This window comes from Ascaphus truei, chromosome 3 (assembly GCF_040206685.1).
Source record: "Ascaphus truei isolate aAscTru1 chromosome 3, aAscTru1.hap1, whole genome shotgun sequence".
Classification (NCBI taxonomy): Eukaryota; Metazoa; Chordata; class Amphibia; order Anura; family Ascaphidae; genus Ascaphus; species Ascaphus truei.
In genome coordinates this window covers 381748239-381772697 of record NC_134485.1, presented here as the reverse complement: position 1 = coordinate 381772697, position 24459 = coordinate 381748239, and the positions used below count along the sequence as shown (strand labels likewise).

The following is a 24459-nucleotide window of genomic DNA, read 5'->3' as shown; positions in this document are numbered from 1 at the left end:
GGAAGGGCACCTTAATGGGCATTTCGTATTCGACACTCGCAGTTTAATGAATTGGTCCCTATTAGTCAAAGACTCTGTATGCCGTGCTCTGTATGTCAGGGGAGTGCAAACTTTTGCTGCTGCGCCCCCCTGTCTTGCCTGACCGGTGCTCACGCCCTCCCCTCCTACCTTGCAGCTGCGTCAAATGACGCTGCAGGGTCGTGTAACAAAACGTCACATGATGCCGCGTTGCCATGGCGACGTGTCACAGCGTCTGAATCATGGTAGGTTTTGTGTTGCAGAGGCCTCACGCGATCCCCCGGGATTTAATTTAAATGCCTTGGGGAAGAGCGTGGGGCCTCTGCAACTGCCCGTGCCCTCCTCCCCCAGAAAAATCTCCCGCCCTGCCAGTTTGCGCACCCTTGGTATAAGTCAAAGCATGATTGACATTTGAGTGGTGGGGGTCTGCAAAATCCCTCCAAATCTATTTCAATGATGTCCACACAAGATGTGCCTGATCTCTAATCAGACAGCTCCTGCTGCATGTGTCTTCTCTTCCCGTATATCCACTGAATGTGTTTGAGGTGCTTTTGAAATCCATGTCCTGTATTTTGCGATGTATGTGTATCTTTCTATAGCTCCCATAGTGTACTCAGTGCTTTACAAAAGAGACAGTACAATACAGGGAATTATAATGCAATTAGTTCTACAAACAAAATGAGACAATAGGAAAGGAAATCCCTGCCCTGGGGAGCTTACAATCTTAAATGATATTTTGGGAGACTTACACAGACAGGAGGTGAGGGAATAAGTGCAGTAGATGGCAGTGTTTGGCCACAATGGTTGGTACAGTGGCGGCCGCCTTTAATCTAATGCGGCTTTCTCCACGGCTTGTTTTTAAACGCGGCGGTGCTCATTTTTTTTAGTTTTCTCGTGCCACGGGCGCTTTCAATGATAAGCGCCATTAGCGCTTATCTTTGAATGCAGCCGCCACGCGGGAAACTCCGTTCAAATCGGAGAAAAGCCCTGCATTTAACCCGGCAAGCTTTAGAATAAGCTTGGCCGGGACATTAGGAGTCACGGTGGGTGTGGGACAGTAGCCATGAGTGTAGGCTTCATTTAAGAGGTGAGTATTAAGATTTGATTTAAAGGTGAGGAGAGCAGGTTCTTGGCTTGTGCGGAGTGTGAGGGAGTTCCACAGGTGAAGAGACAGTGAGGAAGAAAGGGTTATGGCGAGGGAGCAGTAGAGGTGAAAGGGGTGGAGAGGAGACTGTTATGAGAAGAGCACCGAAGAGCAGGGGCATAGCGAGAGATCAGAGCAGATGAGGGTAGAATTTAGTAGGTGATTTGAAATTTGAGAGGGATTTAAGGAGGAGATGAGCAGAGACTGTTTGTGAGAGAAAGTGAAATTGTTCTAGCAGCAGAATTTTGCAGGGATGCCTGATAGCAGTATGTTGCAATAATCCAGACGGGAGAGGATAAGGACATGTTTTACAGTGTTAGCAGTAGATTGACAGGGGAAAGGGCGGATCTTGGCAATATTACAGAGGAAGAAGAAACACATTTTAGTCACGGCTTGAATTATTATTGTTTATTTGTAAAGTGCCAACATTTTCTGCAGAGGGGTACAGAGGGATCGAAATGACATAAACAGAATGACGTACAAATGAGCAGTGATTGATAAATCACCCAAAAATCTACTCCACGAACGAAAAAATCTACTCGCCACATAGCCCTGCCCCCAGCCCCGCCTTAAAAAAAAGAAATTGAATAAATTCCTAGTAAGAACTAAAAACAACATTCGTTTTTGACATAACTGTGTGTGTGTGTCAGATGACCTCACTAATCTAGAAAAAAAGGCAGATATGAATGACTAGTTTCCTTAACTAGTGTCAGGATGCCCCCGCTTCAGTTTTCTAAAGCGGCAATCCCGCCTGGGATCTTACCTGATCCGCAGTCCCTCAATGTCCAGATACCCTCATTCCAACAATGTTATACATTGGAGGGGAGGTGTTCCCTACCTGTCTTCTGGGTTGGGGGATTCCAATGTCTCTCGTGTGACGCTTGAGAGTCTGAAAGAAAGCAGTATAGGCTATTTTGGTGTAGGTATTGGGCAGTTAAGATTTATAGGGTAAATAAGGTATCCAGATCCAGAGTGCGAGACAGAGAGTACGTGCGAGACGGAGGGTGACACATGGAGGGAGGGGTGACTGACTGACATTTGGGTGGGTGACTATGACTGATTGGAAGGTGACTGACTGGAGACAAGGGGGGGACTGGGGGGGTCCAGCGCCTGGCTGCGAGCCAAAAAAAAAAAAAAAAGCCCTGGAAGCGCACCAGACCAATCAGGTAGGGGGATTTATTTCCTCCCCCGGTAGAGCAGGGGAATTGTAGGAGAACCGCGTGTGCTGCTTGGGCGGCCGTGCTGGATCGACAGCTGGCAAAATTTGTCAAGCACTGCAAATGAGGACAAACAAGAGCAAACTCATGAGAATATGAATGGTAAAGGAAAGGGAGGAGTCAAATGTCACTCCTATGCAACACGCGTTGGCGTCAGGATAGCTGGTAGTACTCTTTATTGTGATGGAAAACTGGATATTAGGCTGGGTTTTTGGGGAAGAAGGAGGAGCTCAATTTTAGATATATTATGTTTAAGGCAACGGAGCGCCATCCATGAAAATGTAGCTAGGAGACTCGGGACTGGATTGCAGATGTGAGGTTAGGAGGGGATAGATATATCTGCCTATCATCTGCATAGAGATGATACCTAAAGCCAAAAGACTTGATGAGGCCGCCAAGTGATAGTGTGTAGAGAGAGAAAAGCAGAGGACCCAGAACAGAGCCCTAAGGTACACCAACAGACACATCAACAGTAGATGAAGACATGGTAGCAACAGAGATTAGAAAAGGTGCAATGGGAGCGGTATGATGATAATCAGTATACAGGTTGGTTACGAATACCAAAAGAGTGTAGAGAATAGAAGAGCGATCAACAGTATTGAAGCCAGCAGCAATATTGAATGGGATGCGGTAGTGAAAAATTACCTTGGGATTTTGCTACATGTAGATAGATCCTTGGTTACTTTGGTGAGGACAGTCTGCGTTGAGTGAGCTGTACGAAAGCCAGATTGTACAGGGTCAAGGAGGGCATGGGAATTAAGAAAGTTGATCATACAGGAGAACATGAGACGTTCTAGCCGTTAGAAGACAAAAGCCAGGAGCGACACGGCAGGAGTTGGTAAGGCACGTCGGGTCTAGGGTGTTCTTGAGAATAGATGTGACCACCGCATGCTTAAAGGAAGAGGGGAAAGTGCTAGAGGACAGGGAGGCGTTGAAGACGTGGGTGAGAGTAGGAACTGAGATAGGAACAAGAATTCTGATTAAGGTGTGAGCGGTGACACAAATTAGGGGAGGGGAGGAACACTCTCGCAACCGTCAAGTAGAAATTGGGGTGCTGAGGCTAATAGCATATGGACAAGGATCCCTATAAGCAACTGGGGTTGGAGAAGAAGCCCCCTATTATAGCATTCCAAATAAATGTAATGATGTAGTATATTAAAAGAACAAACTTTATTAGTATTATAATAATAAAATAATGATGGACCAACTGGACAAAAAAACACCTTATATATAATACATCTCGGCACTACGCTGCAGTGGTGTAGCAGATTTATTCAGAGGTGTATTTAAATGGAACAGAATATAATCCTCGTTAAATCCAAATAGGGACTACATACCTACGCACCTTTATTTTTTATTCAAAAAGTGAAAATCGCCATTAACTGAGAATGCAGTATATCCAAAATCCAAACTTAGGCTTGATACTGCAACTCAAAATTGACAAAAAGCGATGTTCGCCAATAGCTGAGAGTGTAATGTTGGTACTGTTAAGGTGTAACAACATTGGAATTTAAAAGAGCTCCTTGTGTGACAGGAGTGGTATTGTTAAGTACAATGCCATAAGCTACCATGTTTGTAACCGCCATAGAGCGAATTATATGCTCAAGTCAAACCGAGTGCCATGTGGTGTAAATCATTTATTGGTCTCCCAAGTGGCTACTTCTGATAATTAGTAGCTACTTACTCAGTACTGCAGATATACTATTTTGTCTTTGTATTTATAAACGCTTAGACTTTGTGGATACAAAAAAGACACAGCGCACAACGCTCATAGTGCATTACAAGATATTATTGACATATATAATAAATGGGTGAGTAATGTGCGTACATCAAATGCAATAATTACGAGCAGTTTCGGGATATTTTACCCAACGCCTCCGGAGACCGGAATAGATATCCTTGCAGGAGTGATGCTGCTGTCCTCGATATTGCAGGGACCTATTGAAATTGGTGTACAACCTCTGCTGTTCCTTGCTCCCCTAAGCACAAGTAGGTTGGGAGATGCTGATTCCTGCAGTGCTTCAGCAGGGCAGTCTTTTGGCATCAGCTGGGCGCCAGCACTCTCCTCCGTGTGAAGCGCTTCCTGGATCGTGACGTCACCACGGGGGTTTCGGCGCCGCTCACAAACAGTCAAAGTCGCGTGCTGGGGTGCTAGTATGAGGCTAGAACACTGGTAAACCTTGTCCTACGCGTTTCGAAACGGAACGTTTCTTCTTCAGGTCCCTGCTGGCGCCCAGCTGATGCCAAAAGACTGCCCTGCTGAAGCACTGCAGGAATCCGCATCTCCCAACCTACTTGTGCTTAGGGGAGCAAGGAACAGCAGAGGTTGTACACCAATTTCAATAGGACCCTGCAATATCGAGGACAGCAGCATCACTCCTGCAAGGATATCTATTCTGGTCTCCGGAGGCGTTGGGTAAAATATCCCGAAACTGCTCGTAATTATTGCATTTGATGTACGCACATTACTCACCCATTTATTATATATGTCAATAATATCTTGTAATGCACTATGAGCGTTGTGCGCTGTGTCTTTTTTGTATCCATTTGCTAGCTCCAGGGGGATCCTGAGCCCCCCCATTCCATCACAGCTGCAGACGCTCAATCTTAGGTTAAGTTATTTATTTATTTCACTTATCCTTCACTTTATCACGTCACGATTTAGTTTTTGCGCACTATTACTTTTTTGTTCGCTTAGACTTTGTATCTGCTTTCCCTAGTGGTATGTGGGTGCAGCTGCAGAAAACAGGGGTGAGCAAACTGTTTTTAAGCCGAGCCCCCCTTTTCATCCAGGAAATTTCTCGGGAACACCCCTGCCCGATGTAATAAAAATCAATGGGAAAAAAAACCCTTTATTAAACGGTATACAATGTAAATACAAATATGTCTAAATACTACAGTTTGCAAAATTAGGCTTAGTCCATAGACACTTCGCCCGTGCGGAGGCGCGCTGAGGGAAAGCGGTGCTTTCCCTGACCTTAGAGCGCGCGCCGTCCGTGGGCGTGTCTGGGGGCGGGCCAGTGACGTCACGGAGCTGGTTCGTCTTCATTGGGCGAACCGCTCACGTGACCGGCCCTGCGCTCCCTTGAGCGCCGAAACGAAAGATTTCTTAAGACACGCTTCCGCAAGCGTGCGGAAGCGTGCGCGAGCCCCTGCTAAAGCCGCTCTCATTGCGGCTGCAGGGGCTCACTGCCGAGCAGCAGCACGCCTCAGTACGGCGCTGACCATGCCCGAGGCCTTAGGCCTGGGACATAGAGGGTTCAGCCGCGCTGAGCCGCGCTCCTGCTCTGCCTCGCCTGCTGAAAATTGAGCTTTTTTCTGTCCTTGCAGGCGAGGCAGTGAGCGTGCTCAGGGGGCGGAGGCGTGTCAGGAGGCGGAGCGTGAGGCGGGCCTAGTGCCCCGCTCCCATTGGATGGGAGCGGTCACGTGACCGCTCCTCCGCTTCCCCGAGCGGCAAATTTGAAACCTGCCTGTCTCGGCAAGGTTTCTGAGCCTCGGCACGCATCAGCATGCATGCGGAGGGGGAAACTTTAGCCGCGCTGATGACAGATGCAGAGGCTTTGTGCATCTGCTCAGCGCGGCTCAGCCCGCCTCAGCGAGTTTAAACTTACTATGTCCCAGGCCTTAGGCTGTGTCCACGCTGCCGCTGAGAGCGGTGACATCACCAACTCTCCAAGCATGAGCACAGGGTGTCCTGCATAATTTTACAAGCACGAACGGAGGGCATGGATCGGGGCTGTGTGTGTGTGTGGGGGGGGGGGGGGAGGGAGGGGCTGTGTGTGTGTGTGCGCGCATTGACTGCTGCCGAGCGCGTTTCAAAGACAGTTTTATTTGTTGCGCCAAGCTTGGGAGAGCGTACGTGCACAAAGGCAATTCTTTTGGGGGGGCAATCACCCACCTTTTTGCTACCTCCTTTCCCTCTCTCCCCCCTTTTTTAATTTTTTTTCTTTCCCCTCCCTTTTTTCCTTCTCCCATTTGCCTTTTTATTCTCCCTGCTCTTTGGCTTCCTATCCGCAGTGTCATCCACACTCCTACCTACAGTATTATGCATTATTTTATTTATTTTTTCCATTTTCAATGTTGTGTTTTCACTTTTTTTTTAATTATAATTGTACATTCCTAGTATGATTGATCTAGTGGCAGCCGACCCTCTCACTTGCAGAGGATCGCAGCGAAGCAGGTTTCCAGCGGAGGAGAGCGGGAACACACCGCTATTGCAGGGCAGACACTGTAAGGAGGGGCGTTTTGACATCACAGCGCTGGGGCGTGCTCCTTCCTGTACCTCCAGAGCCCCCGTGCGTGCACACACCATCACGTGGCTGCCATCTGCACTATCCTGTTCGGCTGTCCGCCCGCGCACCGCTTCTTCGGCTGCCCGCCCGCGCACCGCTTCTTCGGCTGCCCGCCCGCGCACCGCTTCTTCGGCTGCCCGCCCGCGCACCGCTTCTTCGGCTGCCCGCCCGCGCACCGCTTCTTCGGCTGCCCGCCCGCGCACCGCTTCTTCGGCTGCTCGCCCGCGCACCGCTTCTTCGGCTGCTCGCCCGCGCACCGCTTCTTCGGCTGCTCGCCCGCGCACCGCTTCTTCGGCTGCCCGCCCGCGCACCGCTTCTTCGGCTTCCCGCCCGCGCACCGCTTCTTCGGCTGCCCGCCCGCGCACCGCTTCTTCGGCTGCCCGCCCGCGCACCGCTTCTTCGGCTGCCCGCCCGCGCACCGCTTCTTCGGCTGCCCGCCCGCGCACCGCTTCTTCGGCTGCTCGCCCGCGCACCGCTTCTTCGGCTGCCCGCCCGCGCACAGCTTCTTCGGCTGCCCGCCCGCGCACCGCTTCTTCGGCTGCCCGCCCGCGCACCGCTTCTTCGGCTGCCCGCCCGCGCACCGCTTCTTCGGCTGCTCGCCCGCGCACCGCTTCTTCGGCTGCCCGCCCGCGCACCGCTTCTTCGGCTGCCCGCCCGCGCACCGCTTCTTCGGCTGCTCGCCCGCGCACCGCTTCTTCGGCTGCCCGCCCGCGCACCGCTTCTTCGGCTGCTCGCCCGCGCACCGCTTCTTCGGCTCCCCGCCCGCGCACCGCTTCTTCGGCTGCCGGCCCGCGCATCGCTTCTTCGGCTCCCCGCCCGCGCACCGCTTCTTCGGCTGCTCGCCCGCGCACCGCTTCTTCGGCTGCCGGCCCGCGCACCGCTTCTTCGGCTGCCCGCCCGCGCACCGCTTCTTCGGCTGCCCGCCCGCGCACCGCTTCTTCGGCTGCCGGCCCGCGCACCGCTTCTTCGGCTGCCCGCGCACCGCTTCTTCGGCTGCTCGCCCACGCACCGCTTCTTCGGCTGCTCGCCCGCGCACCGCTTCTTCGGCTGCCCGCCCGCGCACCGCTTCTTCGGCTGCCGGCCCGCGCACCGCTTCTTCGGCTGCCCGCGCACCGCTTCTTCGGCTGTTCGCCCGCGCACCGCTTCTTCGGCTGCCCGCCCGCGCACCGCTTCTTCGGCTGCTCGCCCGCGCACCGCTTCTTCGGCTGCCCGCCCGCGCACCGCTTCTTCGGCTGCCCGCCCGCGCACCGCTTCTTCGGCTGCTCGCCCGCGCACCGCTTCTTCGGCTGCCCGCCCGCGCACCGCTTCTTCGGCTGCTCGCCCGCGCACCGCTTCTTCGGCTCCCCGCCCGCGCACCGCTTCTTCGGCTGCCGGCCCGCGCATCGCTTCTTCGGCTCCCCGCCCGCGCACCGCTTCTTCGGCTGCTCGCCCGCGCACCGCTTCTTCGGCTGCCGGCCCGCGCACCGCTTCTTCGGCTGCCCGCCCGCGCACCGCTTCTTCGGCTGCCCGCCCGCGCACCGCTTCTTCGGCTGCCGGCCCGCGCACCGCTTCTTCGGCTGCCCGCGCACCGCTTCTTCGGCTGCTCGCCCGCGCACCGCTTCTTCGGCTGCTCGCCCGCGCACCGCTTCTTCGGCTGCCCGCCCGCGCACCGCTTCTTCGGCTGCCGGCCCGCGCACCGCTTCTTCGGCTGCCCGCGCACCGCTTCTTCGGCTGTTCGCCCGCGCACCGCTTCTTCGGCTGCTCGCCCGCACACCGCTTCTTCGGCTGCTCGCCCGCGCACCGCTTCTTCGGCTGCTCGCCCGCGCACCGCTTCTTTGGCTGCCCGCCCGCGCACCGCTTCTTCGGCTGCCCGCCCGCGCACCGCTTCTTCGGCTGCCCGCCCGCGCACCGCTTCTTCGGCTGCCCGCACGCGCACCGCTTCTTCGGCTGCCCGCCCGCGCACTGCTTCTTCGGCTGCTCGCCCGCGCACCGCTTCTTCGGCTGCCCGCCCGCGCACCGCTTCTTCGGCTGCCCGCCTGCGCACCGCTTCTTCGGCTGCCCGCCTGCGCACCGCTTCTTCGGCTGTCCGCCCGCGCACCGCTTCTTCGGCTGCCCGCCCGCGCACCGCTTCTTCGGCTGCCCGCCTGCGCACCGCTTCTTCGGCTGCCCGCCCGCGCACCGCTTCTTCGGCTGCCCGCCCGCGCACCGCTTCTTCGGCTGCCCGCCCGCGCACCGCTTCTTCGGCTGCCCGCCCGCGCACCGCTTCTTCGGCTGCCCGCCCGCGCACCGCTTCTTCGGCTGCCCGCCCGCGCACAGCTTCTTCGGCTGCCCGCCTGCGCACCGCTTCTTCGGCTGCCCGCCTGCGCACCGCTTCTTCGGCTGCCCGCCTGCGCACCGCTTTTTTTGCCCTCCCGCGCACAGCAGGTTTCGCCGCACGCCGCCTGCGCCCCCACCAGTTTGCGCACCTCTGCATTCAATCACAAAACCCACACAGACACAGCACACATACTCAATCACAACACACACAATCATAGCAGTCATACACTTTCACCTGGGCGGGGGGGTGTGGTAGTACTCGGAAGGCTCCGGTCCCCCGTGTGCTGCGGGGAAACAGGAGGAGGAGGAGGGACTGTCTGTGTGCAGTGAAGGCCCTGCCCCCGCAACAAGCAGAGAAGCAGCACGGAGCTTGTTCAGCCGCCCGCCCGCACACAGCGTCTGCCGGCCCGCTGCCTGCGACCCCACTAAATAATTTTGTGCCCCCCAGTTTGCGCACCACTGATCTACTGTAAGCCATTGATACCAGACTGCTCTCAAGGGTAAAAATATCCTCTTTTCCTTATATGCATAGATATAGAGGCACTACTCTTGTATGCATAGATATAGAGGCACTATTCTTATATGCATAGATATAGAGGCACTATTCTTGTATGCACAGATATAGAGGCACTATTCTTGTATGCACAGATATAGGAGCACTATTCTTGTATGCATAGATATAGAGGCACTACTCTTGTATGCATAGATATAGAGGCACTATTCTTGTATGCACAGATATAGGAGCACTACTCTTGTATGCATAGATATAGAGGCACTATTCTTGTATGCACAGATATAGGAGCACTATTCTTGTATGCATAGATATAGAGGCACTATTCTTATATGCATAGATATAGAGGCACTATTCTTGTATGCATAGATATAGAGGCACTATTCTTGTATGCATAGATATAGAGGCACTATTCTTGTATGCATAGATATAGAGGCACTATTCTTGTATGCACAGATATAGAGGCACTATTCTTGTATGCATAGATATAGAGGCACTATTCTTGTATGCATAGATATAGAGGCACTATTCTTGTATGCATAGATATAGAGGCACTATTCTTGTATGCATAGATATAGAGGCACTATTCTTGTATGCATAGATATAGAGGCACTACTCTTGTATGCATAGATATAGAGGCACTATTCTTGTATGCATAGATATAGAGGCACTATTCTTGTATGCACAGATATAGAGGCACTATTCTTGTATGCACAGATATAGGAGCACTATTCTTGTATGCATAGATATAGAGGCACTATTCTTGTATGCATAGATATAGAGGCACTATTCTTGTATGCATAGATATAGAGGCACTATTCTTGTATGCATAGATATAGAGGCACTATTCTTGTATGCATAGATATAGAGGCACTATTCTTGTATGCATAGATATAGAGGCACTATTCTTGTATGCACAGATATAGAGGCACTATTCTTGTATGCATAGATATAGAGGCACTATTCTTGTATGCATAGATATAGAGGCACTATTCTTGTATGCATAGATATAGAGGCACTATTCTTGTATGCATAGATATAGAGGCACTATTCTTGTATGCATAGATATAGAGGCACTATTCTTGTATGCATAGATATAGAGGCACTATTCTTGTATGCATAGATATAGAGGCACTATTCTTGTATGCATAGATATAGAGGCACTATTCTTGTATGCATAGATATAGAGGCACTATTCTTGTATGCATAGATATAGAGGCACTATTCTTGTATGCATAGATATAGAGGCACTACTCTTGTATGCATAGATATAGAGGCACTACTCTTGTATGCATAGATATAGAGGCACTACTCTTGTATGCATAGATATAGAGGCACTATTCTTGTATGCATAGTCAGACTGATGGGAGAATAGTGGCTTTCGAGTGATCTACTTTATAAGTATGGTACAGTTCTAGGATTCCCATATAGTTCAGTTACACAGCTTTGATGGAGTACACATGACCCAGCTTGGTAGTTTGCACTGTTTTGATGTCGCTGGCCAGTTTAGCTTCACGCGTGCTCCCCCTGAGCATAGCGAGGGAGGAAAGTTTATTTTGTAACGCTTACTTACATCAGTAGATGATGGCTTAGTTGCCAGGCTTCATAAGACACATGAGACCCAGAGCACACGCTATATTTTGCAGTTGAACACAGCTGCCAGTGACAGCATGCGGTCCTGTTACATTTGCTCCTTAGCTCTGTATGTATGGGACATCAAAACAGTGCAAACTACCAAGAGGGGTCGGTTCATTTATTTATTTAACCTTTTCGGTAGCCAATGAGATCTTTGGCCTGGATTCATGCACCTGGTGTGGCATTGACGTGAAATCCAGTTAACGCCAGATTGGGTGCGATACCCCACACCAGAGCTTAATGAATGCTGGCGCTGGTGTTTGTGCGGATCTTTCAATGACCTTAAAAGTCTTTAAAACTGCGGGAATATTTCCTACACCCCTCCCATTGTTGCACTGATATTGTCTGCCACTCACTGTTAAATATTTACTGAAATTATTTAGGTGTTAATATAGCAGCAGCCCAAGCTGCCAGTTTTTTTTGTTTGTTTAAAGAAAAAAGTTCCCTTTTTAATATCAATACAATCGACACAATGATAAGTAATTAGCGAAGTTGCTGATCGATCGGTTCTTCTGTGATCTGCGACGATTTGGCTCGGAGGTTCACTAAATATGTGTCAGTGCAGCAGAAGAGGATCAAAGATGCAAAGTTCAGTGGGGACGATCATGTGACCAAGCAGTCACTAGATACAATTGGCGCACTGATTGAGAGAGGGCGGGCTCAAAAAGGGGTGTGCCAGACCCTGTTTCAGAAGAGGAAGGGGATGTGACTTTGTAAATGGTTACTATAGAAACAACAAATGCTCGTTACATTATAATACATAAAAAAATTTGTTCACAGTGGGTTTAAAAAAAATGCTACAAGTATTTTCTCATAGTACAGAACTGTTTTATAAAAAAAAAAAACGTAGGATATTGCTTTGTCTGCAGCTTTAAAGGCAAATGCGTTGCACATTCCCAGTTTAACCTCTTCATTCCATATGGGCCATCAGCACAATAAAATATGTTGCCACCCTTGCCGTCTCTGAGAGGGGGATTAACCTCGTGACTGCTGTTTGGGCATAATTGAATCTATCCTTCCACCACATTTTTTGCCATTTGAATTGGCCCATGTTTTGAGGTTTTAGGCATCGATTGGATACCGAAATAAAAAGCTATATTACATGGCAAAAGCGCAACTAAATAATCAATGAAGAATATACTAGTGGACAATGAGAATAGTGTGAATATAAAATACTTTTGAGATTGTTGTTAAAGAAAGCTGAACTAGAGAATGACTTCCGGTGACGTCATCCAAGATGGTGGGTTAAATAGGGAGCTCTAACAACCCTCACGAAGCAAACGATAAAAAAAGCCGTTTCCACCCCTCGAATCGCACAGCAAACAGCTCTACAGAGTGTCTGAACCCCACAGCATGCCACAGAAGGCAAAAGCCCCAACCTCCAAAGGCGCCTCCAAATTCTTTCAGCCGCAACAAAAACGCGGCCTAGCGAGCATGCAGAGTCCCCAAGATGGCGTCGGACGCCACGCGGCCGCATCCCCGCAAAGGGAGGGAAGCACGCAGGCAGAAGAACCCGCCCTGGACAGAGAAATTACACGCTCATATCTTGATGACCTCCTATCCAAAATGCATGACAGACTGCAAAAGACCCTCAGACAGGAACTCAAAGACATGATGGCAGGAATGCGGGAAGAGATAAGCGGCCTTACGCAGAGAACAGAGGACCTCGAGAGTAAGCTGGAAGAATCCCTGCAGGCACAGGCCATGGCGGACGACGAGATTATGCGCCTGGGGGAGGAGGTCAGACTACTGAAAGACAGTATCGAGGACCAGGAGAACCGGGACCGGCGACAGAATCTCAGGATTCGAAATGTCCCGGAAACGGTTCTCCCCGAACAAATAAAACCATATCTGGTCGACCTTTTCAATAATTTATGTGAAGGACTTGATAACAGGGATCTGGAAATTGACAGGGCGCACCGTGCGCTAGGCCCTCGCTCCAATGACCCGAAGCGGAGGCGAGACATCATAGTCCGCCTCCATAGCTACTCCACGAAGGAGAAAGTGATGGCGGCAAGCAGGGAGAATAGCAATCTTACCTTCAAAAATGAGCCGGTGCAGATCTTCAGTGATCTGGCTAAAATCACGATCGAACGCCGCCGGGAGCTCAAGCCGCTTACCCAAGCACTCAGAGAGAACAACATCCCCTACCGCTGGGGCTTTCCGTTCCGACTGGTGGTCAACAGGAACGGAAAACAAAGATCCATCAGGCTCCCTGAGGAGATGCAGGGATTCGCCCGCGAACTGGGCCTGACGCCTCCAATGCGAGACACAAGCCAGGAGCGGAGAACCACACGAGCTTCTGAAAGATTGGCGGGCCACCAGGAACATCAACCCTGAACACCCAGACGACCAGCCCGAAATCCTGAGAGGAGCAGCCCAGAGACCGGCAACCCAAGTCGCCCTTCCAGAGGAACACACGTCGGAGCAGTACCGCATGCCGCTGCTTTTACAACCGGCTAACCGCAGCGATCCCAGTACCTCAGAGCGTTATCCGCAAAAGCCATCCCTGCACCTGGATAAACAGCACAGGCGAGTCGAGAGGCGCGGTGGCGGGAGAGGGGAAACCCGATCCACTGGTCACTTCACCGACCAGGCCCCGCTGGGAACTCCTCGACCTGCCTGTGAACAACGCCCAGATCAGGTTTGACTGCCCCACCCTACCCCCCCCCCCAGACAAACGTTAAGTCTGGACTCCATACGAGAGTGCTAGCCACGTTCCCCCCCTCCCCCTCCCCCCCCCCCTTTTTTTTTTTTTTCTCTCTCATCGATCGGATCGCTGCTGAAGCTGCAACCCTGGTAACGGGACTAACACTTCGCCCAGGCCAAACGCCTCACAACTCTGCATCCCCCCCCTCCCCTACTAGCATTGCACAAATGCAGCCCAGACCCCTGTCACAGCTCAAGTCACAACCAACGCACAGCACCCCTCACTGCCACGATATAAAATAGACCAACTCACCCCCCCCCCATTTGGCCATCCCCCCCTCACTAGCAAATTAACTTATACCATACAAACTCTGCAACACCCCCAACCTCAAACAACCACATAGGAGTCACACCAAGGCTACCATCAAATCATACAGGAATCTACCATTAGACCCCCCTCTTTCCTATCCCCCCTCCCTCCCTTCCATCACCACACCAAACTACCACCCCCCCCCTCCCTTGCTCCCCCCCCTAAAAAACCCAGCCCCCGCTTACCTCCGCCCACGTACAAACAAACCCACACGACAACCCAGACGTTCAGAAGAATCCAACACCTGAAACGCACCAAAACAGAGAACCGGGTGGAGCGCACACACATGAGGTCGCCCAAGCACCAAACAGTGGTACGCAGACCCCAGCAAACCGCACATGTAGCTGATACGCGACCATAGCCCCACTACAACCCCCCACACAGACCTATCCTGGTAGTCCATCCCCCTGACCCTTCACCTATCCTCCGCTGTCACCCCGACCTTCCCCCCCCCTACATAGAACAAACAAATACTAGTATAAAAATTAATAAATGCTAACCAAATAAACACAATTGGAAACTCTGTACTCGCACATAAAAGTCCCCAACCTACTCAAAGCAAGCAGAGGCTATACCCGCCCCTAAGTGTAAAACACATAAGGGGAAACCAACAAATACCAAGCATGCAAATGCTCCACACTGGGGGACGGCTGAGGCTGGGGCTGCTGTGGTTGTGATTGCTGTGCTACCGAAAGCAAATAGCTCTCATGACAGGGAATCCCAGCCTACGCAAGACATATGGGTCCCTAACCCAATTGTCACACCATCCCCCCCCCCCTGTCCCACCCCCCTGACCGCCCACCCCCACCCCCCTCCCAAGACCCCACCCCCCTTAGAACCACCCAAGTGAACAACTCTCTCACCTGCTGCCCAGAACTCCCAGCTAGCCGCGCCTCTGACACACGCTGACACGAGCGTAAGAGCGGAGCAACGCCCAGAACTGATCACATGACACTAGGACGTAGCAGCTCGCCGCAGAACGGAACGAGCCCATTAGACCTAGCGACACACACCTCCCCCCCAAAAAATAAAGCAATCCCCCCCCCCTCATGACATCCCTGGTCACCCCCCCCCCACCCGCCCCCCCCCACCCTGGGCACAGCTCACTATGCCACAAAGATCCCCCAGACCCCACATACACACCTGTGAACAGGCCCACCTTAGCGTGGATGAAAGAGACATAAGACCTAGTTGAGACACAAATGTCTCATACTCGGACTCCAACGAAGAAAGAACAACTGTGATCTCCCTTCCAACTTCCTCTGTGGCTGTATAATACCACTGTGATTGTGTCCATCTCATATGTATATGTATCTGCTTGCCAATTTATTTTCCTTGTCACAACACCCGTACACTACCCCCCCGCCCAAAACCAAAACCCCCAATGATCCCTCCCCCCCGCGCCCCCCCCTCCCTCCCCCCTCCTCCCTGTGTCTCCCCCCTCCACCTCACCCCCCACCCCCCCCATAGAGTAACCCCCCCCCCACCCCCCCCTTCCCACCAGCTCTCCTCACCCCCCCTCCCCCCCACCCTACCCCTTCCCCCCCTCCCCTCACCCACCCCGAGACCGACAAAAGAAATAATTGTACAAACGGGCTACTAGAAAAATAGACTGTGTGCCCACCATTCAAGAGTTACCTATATACGTGACATGTATGATATGAACCATGGGTAGGAGGCTAACACAAAACAAAACGCCGAAATCTTCTCCCTCTATTCCCCCTGTCCCCCTGTCCCCCCCCCCCACATCCGTCCCGGGTGTGCCAAAAGAAACAAATACACAAACAATTAATTGAGGAAATAGTTTGTATACCTCACATGCTAGACCTACCTATACGTATGAAATGCTCTATATACACCATGTGTAAGCGGCCTCAACAAAACTAAACAAAACGCCGAAACCTTCCCCCCCCCACTCCCCCTGCCCCCCTCACCCACCCTCCCCGAGGCTGACAAAAGAGATAAACGTACAAATGGTTTATTAGGGAGAAATAGATTGTATACCTAGCATTCAAGTGACACCTGTATGCATGATATGCTCTATATGCACCCTCCTCTCCCCCTGTCCCCCTGTCCCCTCCCCCCCCTTCCCTCCCCCCCCCCCCCGCTTCTTACCACACTTCCCACCGCTCCCCCCTCCCCCCTCCTCACCTGCCTCCCCTCCACCCCCTCTCACCTTAAAAGCTCGGTAATGACCCATTCCTATCTGGTCCCTCCCCCCCCCCTATACACCCCCCCACTCCCCCCCTTTTTTGCCCCATACCCCCCCCCCTCCTCCCCTCACCCCCGCTCTCCCCCCCTAGCAAAGAGCTAAGGATATAACTGAGATATTTGAGCGGCGGAAGAACACAGAACCAGAGGGTTCGGCCCCCTATCCCCCCACACTCCCCACTGGATGCCGACGCCGGAGTCAATCCCGTTGGGCTCGTTAGCCCACAAGCCGGTCGCCCACGGACCAGGCAAATACTTGTTAGGTTCAAGCCTGAACCTCATCCTACTTCTCTCTCTGCCGCTGACTCTGTCCCAGCGGCACTACCCCCCGTCCCTGCAGCCCCTTGGCCCATCCAACCAACCCTCCGACAAAGCAAGCCACCTACAAAAGTTTGCCAGGGCCGTACCTACGAATATACCAAAAGAGCAGGACCCCCCCAGATGGGAAGGGAGGATCCCTAAAAACCAGATACACTAACATCACATATGGCCTCTAACGCCCCAGTAAAAATAGTATCGATCAACGTAAAAGGCCTTCAAAATAATAGGAAAAGGAGGCTCGCCCTCCAAGACATAAAACGGACTGGGGGAGACATCGTATTCCTGCAGGAAACCCACTTCACATCAGATGGCCCCCCAAATTTATTCAAAAAAGTGTTCCCAACATGCTTTTATGCATCATTTAGTAGTAAAAAGCGAGGAGTGGCTATCCTAATCAGACAAGGCACTCCATTCAATCATATCAAAACGACAATAGACCCAGAGGGTAGATTTCTCATGGTATATGGCTCTTTAGCGGGCTCAGCAATCGCCTTAATCAATGTATATGCCCCAAACGAAAATCAAATAGACTTCCTGAAAACAGTACTTGAGGGCATAGACCCGGGATATCTGTCCTCGATGATAGTGGGCGGAGATCTGAATATGGTCTTTAATCCCACCGAGGACAGATCGACCGTAACGGGTCACCCCCGTACAACCCACTCCCAAATCACCGGGAAAAGGTTCAGGGACTTAGCGGAGGAGTTCTCTCTAGTGGACGTTTGGAGATCACAACATCAGGGCCAGAGAGACTATACCTTCTACTCGGCGCCTCACCAGACCTACTCACGCATAGATTACTTTCTGCTGACCAAGAACATCCTAGAGGCTGCCACGAAATCAGACATCGGCCCCATAACGTGGTCAGACCATGCCCCAATCACCTTGACCCTATCTACACCATTTGAAAAGACGTTTTCATACTCCTGGAGATTGAACGACTCCCTATTGAACCATCCCGAGATAGAGAGAGAGATCAGAGCCTCCCTTAAGGACTACTTCTTCTTTAACTCGGGGTCGGTGTCATCTCCGGCGATCCTATGGGAAGCCCATAAGGCGGCAATTAGAGGCAAATTTATCTCTATTGCCTCTCACAGGAAGAAAGTGAAACGCAAACTAATTCTAGACCTCACCGATAGCATCTCAAAACTTGAGCAGTCTCATAAAGCCAACCCCATAAAGAAAACCTATAAAGCCTTAACAATAGCCAGGCAAAAGCTCAAAGAGACCCAAATGGAGAATGTTGAAAAAGCCCTTAAATGGACTAATCAACATTATTATGATAAGGGCAACAAGGCGGATAAGCTCCTGGCCAGCAGACTGCGTGGAATACAAAAAAGGTCCCAAATCACAGCGATTAAGAATAGATCTGGTGAAATACAATATAACGATAAAAAAATAGCGGCGGAGTTCACAAAGTACTATACGGATCTGTATAACCTGCGATCCAAAACTGGTCGTGTAGATAAAAAAAAAGCTTCAGAAGCGATCAAAACTTACTTAGACAAATGCCAACTCCCCACCTTGACTGATGAGGAAAATGAGATCCTCAACGCGGAGATCACGAAAGAAGAATTGGAAGAAGCGGTAAAAGCATTAAAGATCTCCAAGTCACCTGGCCCTGATGGCTTCACTAACGTCTACTACAAGCGATTCCTGCCTATATTATCCGCGCATCTACTAAAAATGTTCAATCATTTTATGGAAGGAAATGCGATCCCCACTTCCATGTCCCTGGCCAACCTAGCTATAATTCATAAGGAAGGCAGAGACCCGATGCAATGCGGAAGCTATCGTCCAATCTCCCTACTTAACAACGACCTCAAATTATATAGCAAAATTCTAGCCAACAGATTGAACCCCATACTGCCGAGGCTGATTAACATTGACCAAGTCGGATTCATATCAGGCCGACAGGCCTCAGACAATACGCGGAAAATAATCAATATTATTGAGCATATCCACCTAACAGGTACCAAAGCAATACTACTCAGCCTAGACGCAGAGAAGGCGTTCGATAGGATAGACTGGCTATTTTTAGACCATATTATGCGCAAATTTGGCTTCCGTGACGCATATTTAGAAGGGGTCCGCAGACTCTACCAAGACCCATCCGCGACGGTTAAACTACCGGGTGGTGACGCCCAGAGCTTTGGCATCCAAAATGGCACAAGGCAGGGGTGCCCCCTGTCCCCCCTCCTCTTCGCGCTAACAATAGAGCCATTAGCAGCAACGATTAGAAATAACATAGATATTCAAGGGATAAATATTGGACGTTCCCACTATAAAATCTCCCTGTTCGCGGATGATATAATTTTAACACTCTCGAGACCCCAAATTTCCCTCCCGAATTTACAAAAAGAGCTTTCAGACTTCGGAGCGATATCGGGTTATAAAATTAACAACGATAAGTCCGAAGCACTGAATCTCACCCTGCCAGAGCCAGAGATGAAACTTCTCAAACTAAATTTTAACTATAGATGGTGCTCCTCCTATATCAAATATTTGGGAGTAAAGATATCGAAGAACTACCATTCCCTCTACCAAAACAACTACCCCGCCCTCTTACACAAAATAAAATCCGACCTCGATAAATGGGGTTCGTATCAAATTTCATGGATCGGGAGGATGATCTCGGTGAAAATGAACATCCTCCCCAGGTTATTATATTACTTCCAGACACTCCCGATCCACATCCCTGGCACTGAATTAAAAAACATCCAGAAGCAAATTTTCCACTTTATCTGGCAGGGGAAAAAACCAAGAGTCCCACGTACGGTCCTGTTGGCTTCGAGGGGGAGGGGGGGCCTTGGGGTCCCCGACATTACGCGGTATTACCAAGCCGCCCAACTAAGACAGGTAGTAGTGTGGAATGCGGACCACGGCCAATATTGCTGGCTAGATATAGAGATGCAATACGCCGGCACGCCTTCCCTGCCGACATGCCTTTGGTCACTGAACAAGGAGGATTTGCAGAAAAATTCATTCCAATTAGGACCAACGAGGCTCACATGGGAGATATGGACGAAATGCAAATTAAAATTTAAGCTCACAACCGCCAAATCTCAACTTATACCAATCACTCAAAATCCAAAATTCCCACCAGGTTGCGAGCCCAGACAATTTGATCAATTTACAACCAAAAACATTCGGAAGATTGCTGACCTCCTGAGCCTTGGAGAGTTCCTGAGCTTTCAAAGGCTACGAAGCAAATACGAAATAAGAGGACTAAATGTCTTCAAATATCTCCAAATTCGGCACTACGCACAATCAATTTCCCCAACGTTGGAATTTCCCCCTCTCACAAGATTCGAAAGATTATGCAAAGAGACAGCACACCAAAAAGGTCTCATAACGCAAATATACTCAGAACTAGAACGAGCAACTGATGCTCCGGTTCATGACTACATGCTCCATTGGGCAGCAGAATTGGGCACAGTTATAGACCAAGAGGATTGGGAAAGTATTTGGGAAGCAGCCTCTGGAACCTCCATATGTACCACAATCAAAGAAAATGTTTATAAAATAATGTTCCGCTGGTATCTTACCCCAGTTAGACTAAATCAAATCTACCCTCTGGCCTCCGATCTATGCTGGAGAGGCTGCGGACAAAAGGGAGACATGGCCCATATATGGTGGTCATGTCCAGAAATTCAGAAATACTGGGAAACTATACAAACTCTAATCACAGAGGTCACAGACCTCACAATACCCATTGATCCGTTGACCTACTTGCTGGCCAGGCCAATCGAGCATATTGACCGCCCAACAAGTAAATTGATCTCCTTCATTCTCACGGCGGCTAGATGTGCGGTGGCCGCCTCGTGGAAGAAAGTGTCTCCCCCCCCTAAGCAAACGGTCATAAAAAGGCTACAAGAAGTCATGCTAATGGAAAGGCTATCAGCCTTCCTCAAAAGGAAGACGGAGCCGTTCTATAAGATATGGGACCCGTGGATAACCCACATGCGGGACTAAAAAGGATCGCCCTGTACCACAAAATAGGGATTACATAGCTGACTCCCATGTAAGACTAACAATTGCTACTCCATCGCTAAAGAAAACAACGAAGATGGATGGGCAACGCGCAATGGACCAAGGGGGTAGGATCTCCCTCCCCCCCACCCCGCAGCCCCACCCCCCCCCCCTTTTTTCTCTCCTTTCCCCCCCCATCCCCCCACATTCTGTTTCCACCCTCACGCCAACCCTACCGACCCATGTTTGAAGGTCGGGGGCGCGTTGAGCCTTTCCTTCTCTCTGTCCTTAAAAAAACAAAGAAAACCTGTATTAGGCAACTTGATGTCTATTTTGTGTACAACGTATTATGAACAATGCCTAATAAAAAAACTTTGGAAAAAAAAAGAAAGCTGAACTATTTCCCCTTCAACAGTTCTACCTTTTGTATGGAAGTTTTTTCTAGGATGTTTTAATAAAGTGGAAGTACAGTACTTAAAAATGAAAGAGTAGCTGTTTCATCACAAACACCTGTTTTATTATTTGAAATCAGTCTGACTGGATCAAGGAGCAGCCCAGTTGCAAAAATGTTTTGTCTTTGCATGTTGCTTGTGTGCTATATGGCGCATAACTACAGCGTTGTATGTTCTTGTTTCAGCTCCTTCTCCACCCTGGCTGCTTCACCATGAGTCTTGCATTACATGAGCTTCTGCTTTGCTGTCGACAACTTGAAAATGACAAGGCCACTGAGAGACGGGTAAAGTTTAGATAAATGATAGTAACATTTACAGTGCACCTTATAACAGAGCTTGGGCAGTATAGCCATGTGCTGGCATGGACCGGCAGAAATAAAAGTGTGGGCATGGAACTGTATATTGAATGCAAAACATTGCATGCTATGGGGCCAGCATAAAACACTGCAGTCTCATGTAGGGACTAGCATTAAACACGGCAGTCTCATGTAGGGACTAGCATAAAACACTGCAGTCTCATGTTGGGACTAGCATAACACACTGCAGTCTCATGTAGGGACTAGCATAAAACACTGCAGTCTCATGTAGGGACTAGCATAAAACACGGCAGTCTCATGTAGGGACTAGCATAACACACTGCAGTCTCATGTAGGGACTAGCATAACACACTGCAGTCTCATGTAGGGACTAGCATAAAACACTGCAGTCTCATGTAGGGACTAGCATAACACACTGCAGTCTCATGTAGGGATAGCCTAAAACACTGCAGTCTCATGTTGGGACTAGCATAACACACTGCAGTCTCATGTAGGGACTAGCATAAAACACTGCAGTCTTATGTAGGGACTAGCATAAAACACGGCAGTCTCATGTAGGGACTAGCATAAAACACGGCAGTCTCATGTAGGGATAGCCTAAAACACTGCAGTCTCATGTTGGGACTAGCATAACACACTGCAGTCTTATGTAGGGACTAGCATTAAACACGGCAGTCTCATGTAGGGATAGCCTAAAACACTGCAGTCTCATGTTGGGACTAGCATAACACACTGCAGTCTCATGTAGGGACTAGCATAAAACACTGCAGTCTTATGTAGGGACTAGCATAAAACACGGCAGTCTCATGTAGGGACTAGCATAAAACACTGCAGTCTTATGTAGGGACTAGCATAAAACACGGCAGTCTCATGTAGGGACTAGCATAAAACACGGCAGTCTCATGTAGGGACTAGCATAAAACACGGCAGTCTCATGTCGGGACTAGCATAAAACACTGCAGTCTCATGTAGGGACTAGCATAAAACACTGCAGTCTCATGTAGGGACTAGCATAAAACACTGCAGTCTTATGTAGGGACTAGCATAAAACACTGCAGTCTCATGTAGGGACTAGCATAAAACACTGCAGTCTTATGTAGGGACTAGCATAAAACACTGCAGTCTCATGTAGGGACTAGCATAAAACACTGCAGTCTTATGTAGGGACTAGCATAAAACACGGCAGTCTCATGTAGGGACTAGCATAAAACACGGCAGTCTCATGTAGGGACTAGCATAAAACACGGCAGTCTCATGTCGGGACTAGCATAAAACACTGCAGTCTCATGTAGGGACTAGCATAAAACACGGCAGTCTCATGTAGGGACTAGCATAAAACACGACAGTCTCATGTAGGGACTAGCATTAAACACGGCAGTCTCATGTCGGGACTAGCATAAAACACTGCAGTCTCATGTCGGGACTAGCATTAAACACGGCAGTTCTTTCTCATGTTGGGATAGCATTAAATATACAAAAAAGGAGCGCAGAGAAAAAAAACTTCTATTAGATTCCAATTTCACATTGACATTTATTGTATAACATCAAGCACTCACATATTAAAATATAACTGTGGGCATCTCTGGCATCTCTCCCCGTATCACTGGTTGGTAAGAACTGCAAGGATCCCGGATCGCCTCCAAGGTTTCCTCCGTGTGCTCCGGTCTCTTTGAGGCACCAGCCACCTTGCTCGAGGTAGCCGGACTATGAGTCCCAGGGTGCACCGCGGGTCCTAGCAAGCGGCTGCTTAGCTAGAGCAGCACTCTTACGATTCTTACAGTGAACGGGGCTTGACTGGCTATTATACCACGTCCAGCCCTTAGATACTGACCAGCTTAATTCCCTGTACGTGTTTCGAGTTATCTTACACTTCGTCAGGAGGTAATTTGGGATGTTGGGAACTATCCTTTATATCCATGGCTATCTTCCTATTGGCCCATATTCACCAATGTACTGTGCGATGAATAGACACTTAACCCCACATGCCCATACAACACAGATGAACATAATTAACACATAATCGCAAAGAACAGCAATACATAAAAGTACACATTAAAACATCCATTTAAAGATATAAATAATTAAAAATCTACCATAGACCTGAGTACATTAGAGAAACACATTCCTACCAAGCCCATGTGTCCTACCAACCATAATGTATGTATGTATGTATGTATGTATGTATGTGTCTGTCTGTGTGTGTGTCACGTGACCCTCCTCTGCTCTCGAAAGTCTACGTAAGTGCCGCACATGTGGACGCAGGGAGAGCTGCAGAGAGGAGAGAGCTGCGGATGCCGGTAAGTCCTCCCGCGGCAACATTTTATAACACAATCCCGGTTATAGCACGGTCTCATTCTTTGGACCCCGAGGACCGCGTGATAACAGGGTTCAGCTGTAATACTGTGCTACTGAGTCATAACTGTCCCTTTATTCTCTAATTTTAGAAAGAAATAGAAAAGTTGAAGCGTCTACTTCGAGATCCGGAAACCATTCTGCAGTTAGATCGTAACTCTGACTCTCGCCATGGCAAGCAGCTCAACTGGGACACTGTGTTCAGGTATGTTCCCTTATCTGTTTATACTGATTCACTGTTGGTATAGTCTGCAAAACATGTGCATGCCCTGTGAGAAGGGCTAATCTGCACTACATTATTTCCCTGTATTATGGTATATATATATATATATATATATATATTACTTAAAGAAGACATCATAGTTACATAGTAGATGAGGATGAAAAAAATATTTCCATCAAGTTCAACCAATGCTAAAATTCAGACGACAGATCCTCTACTTATTATATGTATATGTTATACACACACACACACACACACACACACACACACACACACACACACACACACACACACACACACACACACACACTAACTAACTAACTAACTAACTAATGCCTGGTGCACTCAAATAAAAAATAAATTAAAAATACTTAGGTTCCCATGGGGTGCACATAAAAGGGCCAGGATCACCAACCGATCCCAAGGAGTATGTAGAAAAGAAATGAGATCCGCAGCACTCGCCTAAAGATATTCAAAATT

At 49.9% G+C, this 24459-nt stretch overlaps 1 protein-coding gene across 6 annotated transcripts in view; it reads left to right on the top strand.

The window, feature by feature from the left end:
- ATM (ATM serine/threonine kinase) overlaps positions 1-24459 on the top strand; it is a 124830-nt gene that overhangs the window by 2609 nt on the left and 97762 nt on the right. For all 6 annotated transcript variants that reach the window (XR_012800016.1, XM_075592353.1, XM_075592354.1 and 3 more), the window contains exons 2-3: positions 21273-21371; positions 23849-23961. Coding sequence is in view for 5 of the 6 variants with exons in the window: in XM_075592353.1 (XP_075448468.1) it covers positions 21300-21371; positions 23849-23961 (185 nt within the window). In the remaining variant the exon portion in view is untranslated. The remainder of the gene's footprint in view (positions 1-21272; positions 21372-23848; positions 23962-24459) is intronic.